The sequence below is a fragment of the Dermacentor andersoni genome, chromosome 7 (assembly GCF_023375885.2).
Source record: "Dermacentor andersoni chromosome 7, qqDerAnde1_hic_scaffold, whole genome shotgun sequence".
Taxonomy (NCBI): Eukaryota; Metazoa; Arthropoda; class Arachnida; order Ixodida; family Ixodidae; genus Dermacentor; species Dermacentor andersoni.
This window is the reverse complement of record NC_092820.1, coordinates 167,004,995-167,021,858: the sequence shown is the minus strand read 5'-3', so window position 1 is coordinate 167,021,858 and position 16,864 is coordinate 167,004,995. Positions and strand designations below refer to the sequence as shown.

At 46.5% G+C, this 16,864-nt stretch overlaps 1 protein-coding gene across 32 annotated transcripts in view; it reads right to left on the bottom strand.

Moving 5' to 3' along the window:
• LOC126533104 (uncharacterized) overlaps positions 1 to 16,864 on the bottom strand; it is a 106,212-nt gene that overhangs the window by 49,489 nt on the left and 39,859 nt on the right. For 21 of the 32 annotated variants that reach the window (XM_055071770.2, XM_055071765.1, XM_055071786.2 and 18 more), the window contains 2 exons: positions 14,912 to 14,971; positions 13,557 to 13,631 (listed from right to left, as the gene is read on the bottom strand). The exons of 7 other annotated variants lie outside the window; for them this stretch is intronic. In XM_055071770.2, coding sequence (XP_054927745.1) covers positions 13,557 to 13,631; positions 14,912 to 14,971 — 135 coding nt within the window. The remainder of the gene's footprint in view (positions 1 to 13,556; positions 13,632 to 14,911; positions 14,972 to 16,864) is intronic. 4 more of the 32 variants (XM_055071772.2, XM_055071778.2, XM_055071785.2 and 1 more) reach the window with 2 other exon arrangements.

The following is a 16,864-nucleotide window of genomic DNA, read 5'->3' as shown; positions in this document are numbered from 1 at the left end:
ATCGTGGCGATAATTTGGACCACCGCCCCGATTTCAGCTGCTACCACGTGACGGACCGGAGGACGACGGACATAAAAAGGACAGGCGGATCCTGGATTCTTCGCTTTTCGGGCACAGCAGTGGCAGTGGACGGCACGCAGCATCGCTTCTCACGTACTTGCTTTGCCACTGTTGCAGAAATACAACGTGCGGCCGTCAATCCAGCTGTTACGTCATCGTGGCGATAATTTGGACCACCGCCCCGATTTCAGCTGCTACCACGTGACGGACCGGAGGACGACGGACATAAAAAGGACAGGCGGATCCTGGATTCTTCGCTTTTCGGGCACAGCAGTGGCAGTGGACGGCACGCAGCATCGCTTCTCACGTACTTGCTTTGCCACTGTTGCAGGTTGGTGTTATTTTGCTTCGAACTCGCTCTTAACCTCCTGACGTTCCCTGCTGCTGCTGTGCCTATAGTTAATCATTGTCCATTGTTATTATGACTGAATGTTTGGCGTGTAATGGAGACATTCGGCCCGATGAAATACCCCTTGTGTGTACAGTTTGTAAATATTCATACCATGTTGGTAAATGTTCTGGGATTACTGGGTCTGCTTTTCGCAGTAAAGGCGATTCCTTGAAAAATTCTTGGAAGTGCGCAACATGCCAAACAAATGAAAAAAGGGGCGGTGCCTCATCCAATATGTCTGAAAGCCAAAGACTTGAATGTAAGCTGAACCAACTCAATGCAAATGTATTATCACTTCTTCCACTTGTGGCCAAAGTGGACGCCTTGTCCGAGGCTGTCAAAGGCATCAGTGGCATTGAGGCATCTATCCAAATGCTTTCTGACAAGTATGACGAAATACTTAAGAAGACTGACAGTCAGAGTACTGAAATTGCGGCCTTGAGGAAGCGTGTTGAACATTTGGAGTCTGAAACTTCTCCAAATGCCCTCGAAGTGAAAACTCAGTTAAATGAATTGGAGCAGTACAGTCGCCGACAAAACATCGAGATTCACGGTATGCAAAAAGAAGAAAATGAAAACCTTCTTGATAAGATGAACTCTCTGGCACGTACGCTCGAGCTTCCCGAGCTATCAGACTCTGACCTTGATTCCCTTCATCGGCTGCATCCACGTGCTGGTAAAAAACCTGTAGTGATAGCTCGCTTCCGATCTGTCATGCTGAAGGAACGGTGGATGCAAAGTCGCTCACGTCTTCGGGAGAAAGCACCAGACTTGCGAATTTTTCATAATCTAACTGCAATGAACAAAAGGCTTTTGTGGCTAGCGCAAACGAAGGGAAAAGAAATGAAGTACTGCTTCGTGTGGCAAAAGAATGGTCATGTTTTTGCACGAAAGAATAGCGGTGACAGTGTCATTCGAATTTGCCAAGAAAGTGACCTCGCGAACATGGTTTAATGTTAACGCTTCCGGCTTTGCTTGATAAACTTTATTCTTTCCCATGGCGGTTTCATGTTCTAATGTTGAATTCCAATGGCGGAGTCGCAGCAGCCGACGGACTCCGCGAGCGAGCACTCGACTCTGGCGTAGAGCAACGCCTCCAAATCCGCGAGTGGAACACAACCTGCGCCGCCGGAGCAAGGCGGAAGCGGAACTTGTATCGCCGAGTTACCCAGGGTACATTGCGTGTTGTCATTTCCTTCCGCTGTTTGCTCCCAGCACCGCCGCAGCGGTCAATTCTCTCTTCAGCGCCGTTCACCTGTTGTTTTTTTAAAAGTGCGGAATGGATATCTCGCCAAGCTTGCAGCAGCTTTTGCTTCCTCGCGAGTCGTGACCGGTGGCGCCACCCAGCAGACAAACGTGGTAAAGGAAATACGTCAAGCAGAGTTCCGGTCCACTCCGCCGATTTTGGCGGAGCATCTTTTTCTGCTCCACGGAGTGACTCCCGCTCGGAATCCACTCCGACTCTCTCATTGGAACACCTTACTCCCGCCCTCACTCTGTCATTGGAACAAACTTGCTCCGAAACGAGCAGAAAAACTTGCTCCGACTCCGCCATTGGAATTCAACATAAGTCTTATCTCGATCTCGTTTCTTTTCGCGATTTTGCTTCTGAGGAGAGTAATCATTCGAAGTTCTTTTCCTTTTATCATTTAAACGCGCAGAGTTTACGGAACAAAGAGGACCAATTAAACACATTCTTAATGTCCTTAGGCTTTGCGTTCGATATTTTGGCCTTTACGGAAACTTGGTACAAAACCACTGAAGATGCAATCGAAATCAATGGTTACAAACCTGAATGCTTGAGCAGGTGTAGTAAAAAAGGGGGTGGGGTTGCTTTATACATAAAAAACGCTATTCATTATGAAGTAATGGCTGAACACTGTGCTATGTTGTCCAACTACGAACTTCTTTTTGTCAGATGTAGAACTTTCATAATTGGGGTTGTTTATAGGCCTCCCGCTGGGTCTCTGGTTGAATTTTTCCGTCGGTTTCAAACATTGCTTGACTCTCTATCGTCACTGAAAATGCCTGTTGTAATTATGGGTGACTTTAACATTGATTTGTTGCAACCTGCTAACACATCAGTGAATGATTTTGTCGACCTGTTATCAATGTATGGCTTTTCAAACAATATTGCTCTGCCTACTCGCATCTCTGCATCCAGTGAAACCTTGATTGATTTGTGTCTGACTAATCATGATGAAAGTGACGTGAAAGCGGGAGTGTTTGTAAGTGCAATCAGTGATCATTTACCTTTGTTCTGCTTCATACCTAAGCGCACCTTTCCACAGGTTACCATAGAAAACTCGACAAAAACTACGCGGATGATAACTAATCGCGCGATAGATAACTTCCGTCAAAATATTGCATCTGTAAACTGGAATGCAATTTTAGATAAAAATAAATCTGATTCAAACCTTTTATACAAGTTTTCTCGAGAAAATTATTGAAATTTACGAACATTCTTTTCCTTTGGTAACTGTTAGAAAGTTTAAGAAAGCGAGGAAACCCTGGGTTACCTACGACTTAGTCAAGAGAATGAAAGCACGAGATAAGCTTTTCGGCAACTTCCTGAAATATAAGGACGCAGAAATTTTTAAGCAATATAAGAAGGTCAGGAACAGGCTTAATGCCGACATAAAAAAGTCACGTGTTGATTACTACGCTAACAAATTTACGAACATTCTTTATGATCCTAAGAAAACTTGGCGAACTCTAAAGGACCTATTACGGCACACAAAAAATAGCATTCCCCAGGAACTTACGTACGGCGATAGAGTGCTAAGTGGTAAATCCCTCGCGGAGGTATTCAATCAGCAGTTCTTGTGCTTTGGCTCCTTTGACTCAGAAGTTAGCAACAACTTTAAGGACTATATTAACACCAGTTTGCAAAATACTATGTATCTTCGTCCTGTTACACCTACAGAAATAGCACACATTATTAGCAATTTAAAGAACAGCTCTTCTTGTGGTTATGACGGTATTAAAATAGCACCAATTAAAGCAGTCGCGGATTTATTATGCAGTGTTCTTTGTGACATAACAAATATTGTGTTTTCTACAGGCACATTTCCGGATAACATGAAAATTGCTAGGATCGTCGTCTTGCATAAAGGTGGCGCAACTGATTGCATCAGTAATTACCGGCCGATATCAATACTTCCAGTTTTTTCAAAAATTATTGAAAAAGCCTTAAATTCTAGAATAACTGGACACATGCAAAAACATAACCTTATATCCCCGAATCAGTATGGCTTTCAAAGGGGTAAATCCACTGAATCTGCGTTACTTGAAATACGTGATAAAATTGTTACCAATATAGAAAACCAACAATACACGATAGGCTTATTTTTAGACTTTAATAAAGCATTTGATTCAATTAAACATGACATACTTTTTTCTAAATTACCCTTTTATGGAATTAGAGGCATTGCTTTAGACTTACTGCGTAGCTATCTATCGCACCGCTCCCAATTTGTGGAACTCAACAGCATAAAATCAGATTTAGCAGACATTAGGTACGGCGTCCCGCAGGGTTCTATTATAGGTCCTACGATTTTCCTTCTTTATATCAATGATATCGTGGCAATACCAGGAACACCCGATATTGTATTATATGCCGACGATACAAACGTTTTTTTCTCCTCTGATAACATCTCTACTCTAATTCCTCTTATTAACAACTGGTTAAATTCCCTTTCAGTGTGGCTATCGGCTAATCAGTTGAGCCTAAATGTTAAAAAAACAACGTATATTGTTTTTACTCCTATTAACAAACCAGTTAAGTTCCATCTTCTTTAATTTTTCAATCGCAACCACTTGAAAGGGTTTCCCAGTACAAGTTCTTGGGTGTACTCTTCCATGAAAATCTACGGTGGACGCATCACGTAAGTTATATTAAACGTAGCATAGCACAATTAATTGGTATGCTCAATAAGCATCGCACGCTGTTACCTTTAAAACTTAAACGTCAGTTATACTTTTCTACTATCCATTCTAGACTCCACTATTGTCTACTTATCTGGGGTGTCACTTCTAAGGCTAACTTGGAAACTCTATTCCGAATGCAGAAGAAGTGTGTTCGTATTATTAATAACCTATCGATGTACGAACATACCTCTGAGTACTTTCACCAGGACAGTATTTTGAGTGTCGCTAGTTTGTATAAACAAAAGTTATCCGAAAAAGCTTTTTTAGAATTCATAAGTAATCGTGAGAACTTTTTTCTATATATACTAATACCACAACTAACTACACCTTAAGAGCTAGGAATTTGATTAAGGTAAAAACTAGAACAAACTACGGCAATCAGCTTTTACAGTGGCAGATTCCTAATTTACTTAATGATGAGCATGCTTTATTTGATATCATGCAAAATTCCTCAACCATGTCAATATTCAGAAAGAAATCAAAACTGTATTTTTCCAACAAATGACACCTGTTTTTTGTAATTTATTTCCTGTTTTTTCGACTGATATGCAATTTCATGCGTTGCAAGACTTTTTGTTCCCATGTGGCCTTTTGGCCTTCCTGTATCTTTCTGTACGCACTTTATTTCTTTATTTTCATTATTTATACTGATTGTGTTGCAATGATTTCTTGTATGTATAATTGTAACATTCGTATATATAAGTATGTATATGTGTGTATTATGTGTATATATGTATATATATTTTTTTTTTTGCACTGTTGTCTGCTGTGCTCGTGGCGCCAGGGGCCTAGTCAGGCGTGTATAGTCTCGCCTTTTGCTCCGGCGCCATGACAATCTTGTATTGTCAAAATTCTAATAATAAACTTCAAACTTCAAACTTCTTCACAGGACCCATATGCTTCCCTAGCCGCCTGGCCCCTGGAGATCAGGACGAGCTGGTCTTCCAGGGCGGGGCTGCTTAGCAAAGTCTCCCATCGCTCGGTAAGGGTAGATAAGGGATGAGGTAGGGTAGTGGGGCAGGTAAGAGGTGGGGGGATTGCCTTGACGAAATCGCATACTCCAATGACTATTGGAGCGTGCTTAACTGAGTCTTGCAGAAATTACATTCCTTCTCGTATCTTTCTGGGCACATCTTGTTTTGAAGGTAAGGGTGCGGGAAGTATTGTGCCTGTATCTGTCGGTAGATCGCTTGCTGTTCTCTGCTAAGCGATGTGTGAAGATCGGGGTAACGGCGCCTCGCCGTCTTGTAATGGTTCGTAATGTGCCTATAACTAATTATGGATTGTGGCTCACCTTCCTCTACTCAGCGTTCCATCTCTCTGGCGAACTGGTGGGCAAGTTCGTTGGCCTCCAGCCCAGAGTGAGCCGATGTCCTTATCAACTCAACTTTCCTTTCAGGTATGTCGCGTTTGCTCTTGACAATATCTAGTGCTGCAAGAGACACCCACCCCTTTCTGTACCTGTTATACGCCTTATGCTCGTCAGTGACAATTCTTCCCACCTTGGGCTGCGCGAGTGCTATCGCTATCGCGGCCTCTTCTGCCAGCGTAGCTTTCGATGAAAGCTTGGGTAACGAAGGGTCTGTGGAGAGAGTGACCCCCTCGTCCTCTTCTACTATTTGATCTAAAGCCTCAGGCAAGGCCACTATACGAGCCGCTTTGCGGCCGTCGTTACGACCCGACCTCATGCTTCGAGACAGCGGCTTACTGTCGATTTTATGCGCCCACAACCTGGGTAACGGCCATGTTTCCTTCCGCTCTGCCTCTTGCCAGCCCAACTTGCCATGAACGCGACGTCCCGCCAAAGTGTGACTGAGCCGAACTCTTTGATTAGACAGATGAGTTTCTATTACCTATTGAACGACGTTGTGATTCGCCATGCCGAGAAGCTTGTCGGTCGAAGAATGCTTCGGCATTCCCAGCGCCATCTCAGCTGCCTTGCGTGCAATGACGTTCAACTGGTTCCTGTCTTTCTAGAGTAACTTGAGGTACGGCGCCGCGTAAACGATGCGCGACGTCACGAAGCCCTAAACGAGCGTCAGTGCATCGTCCTCCTTCAATCCGCTTTGTCTGTTTGTGACTCTTCTGATAATGTTCGAAATTTTTTCCGTTGAAACCTTGATTTTGTCGATCGACACCCACGCCTTGCCATTGTTCTCGAAGATGACACCCAGGATGCGTGCTTGCGTGGTTGGCGTTATGGTCGTCCCGTCGATGGTGATGGGGACATTCTCTTGGTCTCTTTTCTTCTGGGCTTGATGACGAGTAACTATGACTTCTGTGGCGAGCAACTGAGGCCGCACGATTTAGCGAACTCGTTCACGGTCTTTGCCACTCTCTGAAGGGTCTCCTCCATCCAACTATCCGACCCTGCCCTCGACGTCCACACAGTGATATCGTCTGCATAGAGAGCGTGATCTATGCCCTCTATGTCTTGAAGGAAAGCCGGGAGAGGGAGGAGTGCCAGGTTTGGCGCAGGTTACGCAGAATACTTTCGTGTGTGACGTTATCGAAGGCGCCCTAAAGATCGAGCGCCAGGATAGCGCTTGGCGTAGCAGTCTTCCCTTGCTTGATAAACAGCTCGTGTAGTTGCACCAAGACGTCTAGCGTGCTAAGGTGCCAACGGAATCCGTACAAGGTCGGCGGGATCTGATCAGTGATGTCCAAATGTCTCTGTTCATCATAATCATCAGCCTGGTTACGCCCACTGCAGGGCAAAGGCTTCTCCCATACTTCTCCAACTACCCTGGTCATGTACTAATTGTGGCCATGTGTTCCCTGCAAACTGTTTAATCTCATGCGCCCACCTAACTTTCTGCCGCCCCCTGCTACGCTTCGCTTTCCTTGGAATCCAGTCCGTAACCCTTAATGACCATCGGTTATCTTCCCTCCGCGTTACATGTCCTGCCCATGCCTATTTCATTTTCTTGATTTCAACTGAGATGTCATTAACTCGCGTTTGTTCCCACCCATTCTGCTCTTTTCTTATCCCTTAACGTTACACCGATAATCCTTCTTTTCATAGCCCGTTGCGTCGTCCTCAATTTAAGTAGAACCCTTTTCGTAAGCACCAGGTTTCTGCCCCGTACGTGAGTACTGGTAAGACACAGCTGTTCTGCACTTTACTCTTGAAGGATAATGGCAACCTGCTGTTCATGATCGGCATGCGGCACCCCAGCCCATTCTTATTCTTCTGATTACTTTATTCTCATGACCCGGATCCGCGGTCATTACCTGCCCTAAGTAGATGTATTCCCTTGCCACTTCCAGTGCCTCGATACCTATCGTAAACTGCTGTTCTCTTCCGAGACTGTAAAACATTAATTTAGTTTTCTGCAGATTAACTTTCATACCCCCCTTCTGCTTTGTCTCTCCAGGTCAGTGAGCATGCATTGCAATTGGTCCCCTGAGTTAGTAACCATGGCAATACCATCAGCGAATTGCAAGTTACTAAGGTATTCTCCATTAACTCTTATCCCCAATTCTTCCCACTCCAGGTCTCTGAATACCTCCTGTAAACACGCTGTGAATAGCATTAGAGAGATCGTATCTCCCTGCCTGACGCCTTTCTTTATTGGAATTTTGTTGCTTTCTTTATGGAGGACTACGGCGGCTGTGGAGCCGCTATAGATATCTTTCAGTATTTTTACATACGGCTCGTCTACCCCCTGATTCCGTAATGCCTCCATGACTGCTGAGGTTTTGACTGAATCAAACGCTTTTTCGTAATCAATGAAAGCTATATATAAGGGTTGGTTAAATTCCGCACATTTCTATATCGCCTGATTGATACTGTGAATATGGTCTATTGTTGAGTAGCATTTACGGAATCCTGCCTGGTCCTTTGGTTGACAGAAGTCTAAGGTGTTCCGGATTCTTTTTGCGATTACCTTAGTAAATACTTTGTAGGCAACGGATAGTAAGCTGATCGGTCTATAATTTTTCAAGTCCTTGGCGTCCCCTTTCTTATGGATTAGGATTATGTTAGCGTTCTTGCAAGATTCCGGTACGCTCGAGGTCATGAGGCATTGTGTATACAGGGTGGCCAGTTTTTCTAGAACAATGTGCCCACCATCCTTCAACAAATCTGCTGTTACCTGATCCTCCCCAGCTGCCTTTTGCATAGATCCCAAGGCGTTCTTTACTTCTTCCGGCGATACTTGTGGAATTTCAAATTCCTCTGGACTATGCTCTCTCACATTATCTTCGTGGGTGCCACTGGTACTGTATAAATCTCCGTAGAACTCCTCAGCCACTTGAACTATCTCATCCATATTAGTGGTGATATTGCCGGCTTTGTCCCTTAACGCCTACATCTGATTCTTGCCTATTGCTAGTTTCTTCTTCACTGCTTTTAGGCTTCCTCCGTTCCTGAGAGCATGTTCAATTCTTTCCATATTATAGTGCCTTATGTCAGCTGTCTTACGCTTGTTAATTAACTTAGAAAGTTCTGCAAGTTCTATTCTCGCTGTAGGGTTAGAGGCTTTCATACATTGGCGTTTCTTGATCAGATCTTTCGTCTCCTGCGATAGCTTACGGGAATACTGTCTAACAGAGTTACCACCGACTTCTACAGCACACTCCTTACTGATGCCCATAGGATTGTTGTTCATTGCTTCAACACTAATGTCTCTGTAGTCTCTTGAAAACCATACGCACGCTCGACCACAATGCCCACACACGACGTTGCGATACGCGGAGGGAAGGCACGATTTGCAGATATAGGAAGGAGAATGGCCCTGGCTAGACGTCAAGTCGTGGTTCCCCCTCAAAGGCATGCACAAAGTGAGGAGGCTGAACAAAATTAATACAATTCTTCAGTTCATATGGACACGTATTTGTCGTTATTGGGTGACTGCGTTCCACCGTCTAAGAAACGTTATTGCTCAGCGCAGGATGTGCCTGCATGTATCGGAAGTTTCTCGTATGTTATCGATGGTTCTATACACTGTCTGTTATCACTGAACCTTGCGTAATCCGATTGCTTGTATGCACGGCGCGAATATTCTCAACTTTCTGGAAGACACGCGAACATCAGCGACTATTCTGGAACGTTCGATGAGTCATGTATAACAGCCAACGCGCTTGCCCCACGGATCGTATTTTTACGATCGCCGACTGTGTTCGCTGCTATGGTTGTGCTTTGATTGTAGCCTGTTTTTGTGGGCACAGGTTTGCCCAATAAAAGTTAGTTTCGTCATTCACGGTATTGCTAGTGTGCTCTTTACAGTCACTTCTACGTGACGTCTGGTGGAGGTGCTTGTGCGTTCATACACCGGATGCCCACGCAAACCCGTGGATCGGGCCCCTAATCCGAAGACCGCGCCAACTTGGCCCTCGACCATCGAGCGAGTCCCCGGAGCGCAGCATCCAACCCGAGACGACCATGAAGATCGTGGTCAACATCCCTAATGGCTATTGTAGCGTCCGCCATCTTGCTGCAACTGCCTCGGCAGCCACCTGACCTTCCGTCGATCATCGACTGAAGATCTAGAAACCTGGCTAGAGTCCTATGGAAGAATTGCGAAATTCAACAATTGGAATCGCTAGGACAAGCTGGTACGGAGAGAAAGGACTGAAGTTCTTCTAGAACGTCGAACGCAGCCACCCAAAGGAAACGTCGCCATCTTCACCGAAGAGATGACCCGCCTGTTTTGTCTTGCTGACCCTGACATGCCAGAAGAAAAGAAAGTCTGTTTCTTGGTGAGGTCTGTCAAACGAGACCTATTCGCCGGACTAATGCGCAACCCACCGAAGACCGTCTCGTTATTTTTATCTGAAGCCACGGCTATCGAGAAGACGCTGGAAATGCGCACGAGACAATATGATCGCCAAGTGGCCACACCGATATACGGGGTCCAAGCACTTGGCACCGACGACACGCGCTAGACCATCCGAGCTATTGTGCGTGGGGAGCTACAGAGGATGTTTCTAACGTCGAAGCCTTTGGTTGTCTCAGTCACCGACGTGATGCGAGAAGAAATCCAGAGGTCGTTGGAAGTTCCCGATGTGATGCCAGAATCACCAGAAACCCCGCCTGAAGCGATGGCCTACGCCACCATAGCCCAAAATCACGTTCTCCCGCCGCGGCCGTGCCAGGGCCCCGTAACGAGCAGTTCCGGCGTCCACCACCGCAGCCGCCAGCATGCCAACCCGTCGCCAACCAGGCGCGCAACGTTTGGCGCGCCCCCGACCACCACCCGCACTGTTAACACTGTGGAGAAGCTCACCTCGTGTACCGCTGTTTCCCATGCCACAAAATGGGCCTACGAGGAGTCCCCGCTAACGCATCGCGTCCGAAGTAAAGGAAACAACCACGTGAGGTTGCCGACTACATCGCAGCCTTTGAGTGGAGCCCTCGAAGACCGTCCCATTCGCCGTCACCAGGGCACTACTTGTCGCCGCACTGCCGACCATATGCTGACCGAGCCTTTGGCCGGTCCGTAAGCCCATATCAGGAAAACTAAAAGCAGCAACGGACGAAGGTGCTGTTGCAGTTCATCGAACTGACGAAGATCCCCCGCCGCCGACAAAGAAGCCGACAAGACTGTCTTGACGACATATGCCCGAGGCGCCGCATCCCCACGAAGCCTGGAAGCCAAGAATACGCCGAGGGAATAAGAGCTGACGACGCGACCTTCAAGCCACACGTCAACATGACGCAACCGTGATCCGACGCGAAGACCAAACTGCGACGTACGACAAAGAACCATCGACCTCGACGTGCTTCTCGACCGCTACACAGTCACCGCTTTAGTCGACACAAGAGCAGACTACTCCGTCATGAGTGTACTCATCGTTGCCGAATTAAAAAAGTTGCAATTGCATGGGACCCCCCCCCAAATTTTGAGTGCTGGAGGACACCTAATAACGCCGACTGGAACCTGCACGGCGAGAATTACTGTTCATGACCGGACCTACCCTGTCACCTTCGTTATCCTCCAACAGTGGTCACGACACTTTATTCTCGACATTGACTTCCTGAACCAACACGGCACTATCATCGATCTGAAGTCGAAGTCTATAACGCTATCCGAAAAGCAAGCGATCCCGCCGGAGAGCTCTCGCAGTCACCATGCATTGAGTGTGTTCGAAGATCAGGTCAGCATCCTGCCTCGCTCCAGCATTTTCATTTCCATCGGCATCAAAACGCCCTCATACGTAGAAGGCCTCATAGAGGGTGACCAGCATCTACTGCTGGACCCTGAAATTTGCGTCGCAAGAGGGGTCGCTCAACTGCACGGAGGAAAAACGAAAGTCATGCGGACAAATTTAAGCCAAGAACACATCAGCAAGGGCGCGACAATCGCATACCTCGAAGACATTACCTCGGTAATACCGCGAAAGGAAGAACCACAAAAAATAGCGAATATGGAGGTATATTCCCTCCCACAGATAGACGACGGATTAGACCGACTCTGCAATGCTAAGTGCTTTTCGGCGATGGACCTCAAATCTGGTTACTGGCTAGTTGATGTCGAGGAAAGCGATCGAGAGAAGAACGCGTTTATCACACCAGACAGCCTCTTCGAGTTCGAGGTGATGCCATTCGGACTATGCTGTGCGCCTGCAACATTCCAGCGCGTGACGGACACAGTCTTGGCAGGACTGAAGTGGCAGATTTGTCTCGTCTACTTGGATGACACTGTAGTCTTTGCCACGAATTTCGAAGATCACCGGAGGCGGCTTCAGACAGAACTTGAGGCGATCAAGTCATTTGGACTCGCCCTCAAACCGGAAAAGTGTCGTTGCGCTTACGAAGAACTTCTGTTCCTAGGCCAAGTTATCAACAAGGCTGGAGTCCGTCACGACGCACAGAAGACAGCCGCCATTGCTAAGTTCCCGCGGACCATCGACAAAAAGGCAGTGCGCAGATCCCTTGGCCTGTGTGCCTGTTGAAGGCGCTTTGGGAGAGACTTCTCAAGCTTTGGGGAACCTTTAACTTATCTCAGAAAAGCCAACGTCGACTTTAAATGGGAAACACCGCAAGACGACGCATTTGAGGAACTGAAGCGACGGCTGCAGTCGCTGCCGGTGCTTTCACATTTCGACGAAAGCGCCTAGACGGAAATACACACCGACGCAAATAGCATATGCCTCGGTGCCGTGCTAGATCAAAGAAAGCAGCGCTATACCCTACGCTGGCCGGTTACTATAAAAAATGGAAGCGAATTATTCGACGACGGAGAAAGAGTGCCTTGCGATCATTTGGGCTACGGCAAAATTTCGGCCTTACATATACGGCAGGCACTTCAAAGTGGTCAGCGACCACAACGCCATGTGTTGGCTGGCACACTTCGAGAATCCTTGAAGTCGCCTAGCACGATTGAGTCTCAGACTCCCGGAATTCGACATCGCCGTGGTTTATAAGTCAGACAAGAAGAAATTTGAGGCCGACTGCCTGTCGTGCGCCCTTACTGACCCACCATCGCATGATGAACTCGACGACGAAGCCTTCCTAGGCACAACTGCAGACAACTTCGCCGAGCAGCAACGAGCAACCGCGGAGTTACGAAGCCTTGGAGTACTTGGAAGGCAAGACCGACGTTGTTCTTAAGGCATTTCGGCGTGGACGCTTCGTTTTGCTTGCGGAACGATGTCTTCGTAAAAAAGAATTTTTCCAACTCTGCGCAAACCACTTCTCTCGTCGTACCATCAGCACTCCGGTCAGGAGTCTCAGACGCTCACACGATGATCAGACAGCCGGTCACCTTGAGCTTTCCCGTACGTTTGCAAGAATACAATAGAAATACTATTGGCCGCGCCTGAACACCGACGTCACCCGCTACGTCGAGACATGCCCTAACTGCCAGCGACGCAAGACACCACCGGCAAAGCGAGCCGGTTTACTACAGTGATGGAACCTCCTTGCCGACAGTTTCAGCAGGTCGGGATGGATTTGTTGGGACCCTTTCCGACGTCAACAAATGAATCGTCGGGGCCACGGACTATCTTCAGGTACATACGCCAAGTGAGGAGGCTGAAAATGATTGAGCTACGTGTACTTTCTTATTCTGCGTCTTATGAGAACAGTGCTCTTATTCGTTTAGGAGCGGCAATTCCCATTTGGATTACTAATGCACGAGTTATTTGAAATACTAAAGCACTCTCGCACCCATAACGTTATATTTCGTAGAGAAATGGGAGGTGACGTTATCCCAGCCACCCTACATACCTCCTCCTGATCCACTGATTCCACCAATGGAACCGCCACCAGAACCTCCTAAACCGGCGCTCACGCCATGACCACCTAAAAAAGAAAAGACAGAGTCATAAGTTTAGCCGCTTGTTCTAACAAAGTATTTCCTCTAAAAAGTAGCGTGCACTGAGTGAGCATAAATATTGCAAATACCTTCCACAAATTTGTTTTATGCTGAAGTCATAAGGGCTGTGCGTGGATAACAATAGGTGCTCATCCGCCATGGTAGCCTAATGGCCATGACGCTGCGATGCTTAATCTGAGGTTGCCGGTTTGATCCAGACATCGGCGGCGGCATTTCAGTGGGACTCAGATGCCAAACGCTCGTGTACTTAAATTTAGGTGCACGTTGAAAATTCCAAGTGGTCAAAATCAATCCGGGTCTCCTAGTGAGATGTGCCCCATTATAAGATTGTGAGTTTGACATGTCTAAAACCCCAAACTTATTTTCAATAGTTTTGAGATGCTTGTAAAACAGTGTCCCCCTTTTTTTGAGACGTTATATACCCATTGAGTCGGGACGACGTACTGCGGTTCGACGGGTTTACGATTATAGAGAGAAGAACTTGCTTTGAGTTTACTGCTTTTTAAGCTGTAGTACCTAATTTAATTTCACACAATAATAATTTTTATTCCCGATCCAAAGCAATGTTTCGATAATAACAGCTGAGGTTCTTGTTTTTCTAAGGTTGCATGATGGAGCAGTACTGACTAGAGCCTCCCGTTAGAACTGCGCCCGGTCCACTAAGGCTACCACCGGTGCCACGTAATACAAGAAAAAGACGACAAATGAACACACACGCGCGCGCACATACATGCGTACGTACGTACATGCATGCATGCATGCATACATACATACATACATACATACATACGCACACACGCACGCACGCCCGCAGGCAAGCAGGCAGGCACACAAACACTGGAGGATGTATGAGCATTCAGCAAAAAGAAATTAAATAGGCAACATGTTTGCAAGAGTACTTCTCCATTTTACCACCTCCGCGCAGGCCAGTGAAAGATTTTGCTAGCGCCAGCCAACAAAATAAAACCGAAGTGCTTCTCTACTGCGCGTCTCTTATTGGCTTCTTCGCGACGCTGACGGCATTGAAGCTTGACGGTAGGGGAAGCATCAAAGATGTACGAAGGGCGAGCCCTGCACCCTGTATAAAGTACACAGCTTTCTGAGCGTCCCACACAAGCTTATGCTCAGTACCTCCTTGATGTCCCGCATCCTTAGCCAGTAAATGCGCTCCTTACAAAGTTTCGTGGGCGCCTTTAAGATTACCAATTTGTGCTTTCTATAATGAGTAGGTAGGAGCTGCACTCACCGAAACCACCTATCTGACTTGGCCGTGTTCCGAAGCCGCCCGAAATGGGGCCGCCAGATCCTGGAAAAGAGGCTTTGGTTCACCGCGGGCAGTGCGGTAAAGAATACCTGCAGGTTAGCGCTTGTCGATATTGCCGGTAAAGTAAATTGGATTGAAAAAAGAAAAGGAAATCCTGGAATATATATGGCTTCAGGACGCCGAAATGATACGCCGCGGGTTGTCCCTGCTTATACGTAGAAAGGGTGCACCTTAATTCGTCCCGAGTTCATGTTTCTGTCTGAGTCAGAGAAGCGCAGAGGAAAATTAGTTATCAAGAAAGACTCAGGAGTATGAATCAAAATAAATGGGCGGCTAAAGCTAACAAGTAAGTGCATCTGAAAAGTGTGGACACAGCATAGAAAAAGCGGTCAAGAAAGTTGGCGAAAAGTACAGGGTAATTGAAAGTGTAAATAGTGAACGAGGAGTCATCAAAAAGAATGTGAGGGAAAGAGAGACACCGAATTGGATGCAAAGAACGGAAAAGAAAATGACTATGGAGATTTGCAAGAGCGGGAAGAAAGAAATTAGAAAGAAAAATTTAGAGAAATTGATACCACCGGATTCGTTACAGGCATAAGTAGTGCTACAGGGTAGGTAGAGAAGTTTTGAGCAACGCGAAATAGATTGAGGATATGTATCGAAAGATGTTGGAAAGAAAATAATTTACAGCATGCCTGCTTAACTCAAGCAGGCTAGGTGACTATTTGTCACCGCCCCGTTTCAAAGGGGGATGCCAATAAATAATGATCATCATTATTGCGATGCACAGATCACGAAATATAACTTTTTCGGAGGCTCTGCATGCAGGAAGGATATTTCTTGCGCACTATGGTAGAGTACAAGATATATTATAAACTAGCAGACACGTACCCAGAAGGAAGCGCCCCCCCCCCCCCCTTCTGAAATTAAGCGGCATACCATCCCCTCCCCCCCTCCCCGCCCACGCCACCACTCCTCAGACGCACACTACTTAAGAGCAGCCGAATCAATCTTGAGACTTGACAGATATTCTGCCGTTAACATTTTCCAGCCTTTTTCACTCCTTTTGGATGGTGGTAGTTATAGGCATCTCCTGGGGAGTGAAGCGTTGTTTTCTAGTCGATTCGTTGCCCGCGTGGTTAACTCGAGATGCGTTCAGTTGTCACGATCCATTGCAACTGTCACGCGCATCGCTGTTGCTTCGTTAGTTCAGCCTTCTTTACTTGTAGTAATCCAGGAACCAGGAAAGGTGCTGAGTTCGCAGTGAGCTGGTCTGTATGCGGCCGCAGAAAACGCCAGTTGTGTTTAATTTTTTCCTTTTTCTTCATTATTTTCTCGAGTGACGGCTCGCCGCGAGCGCTGGCAGATTCCCAGAAACATATACCCGTGATATGGGTTAGATAAAGTAGAAAATAAAATCATGCAAAGCAGCGTCCATCATCAAACCCTGAAATAACCGTTAAACTCATAAACAATACGAATGTCGCCTGTTACCTCACCTGGTTTTTTCCTAATTGTACTGCAATAGTCATGCGAACTTCGCGACTTGAAACAAGAGTAGCAAGGCGTTGAACTAAACCATCTATTAAGGGAGAGAGCCGATGCAACAAAACAGGAAGGAAAAGCGAAAATTAAAACATTTAACCGTTGTTTGTGAAAATATTTATTGATCAACACCTTTTTCTTTAAAAAAGGAAGCAGAGTAAACGCCGCCGGAAGTGGGAAATGATTCCGTCTATCTTGAATGACGCTTATGCAGTTATCAGTCGAACCGCGTGACGTAACCACTTCTCTGTTGTGCTTATGTGGGTGTTTTTTTAACCTTCCGCGGTGGGCGCAATATGTCTAGAACCGCAGCGTCCTGCTCTCTACGTTGTTGTACTGAATTGGCGACCACGCATCGTTACGCAACTTCCCAAATAACAATGCGAAACG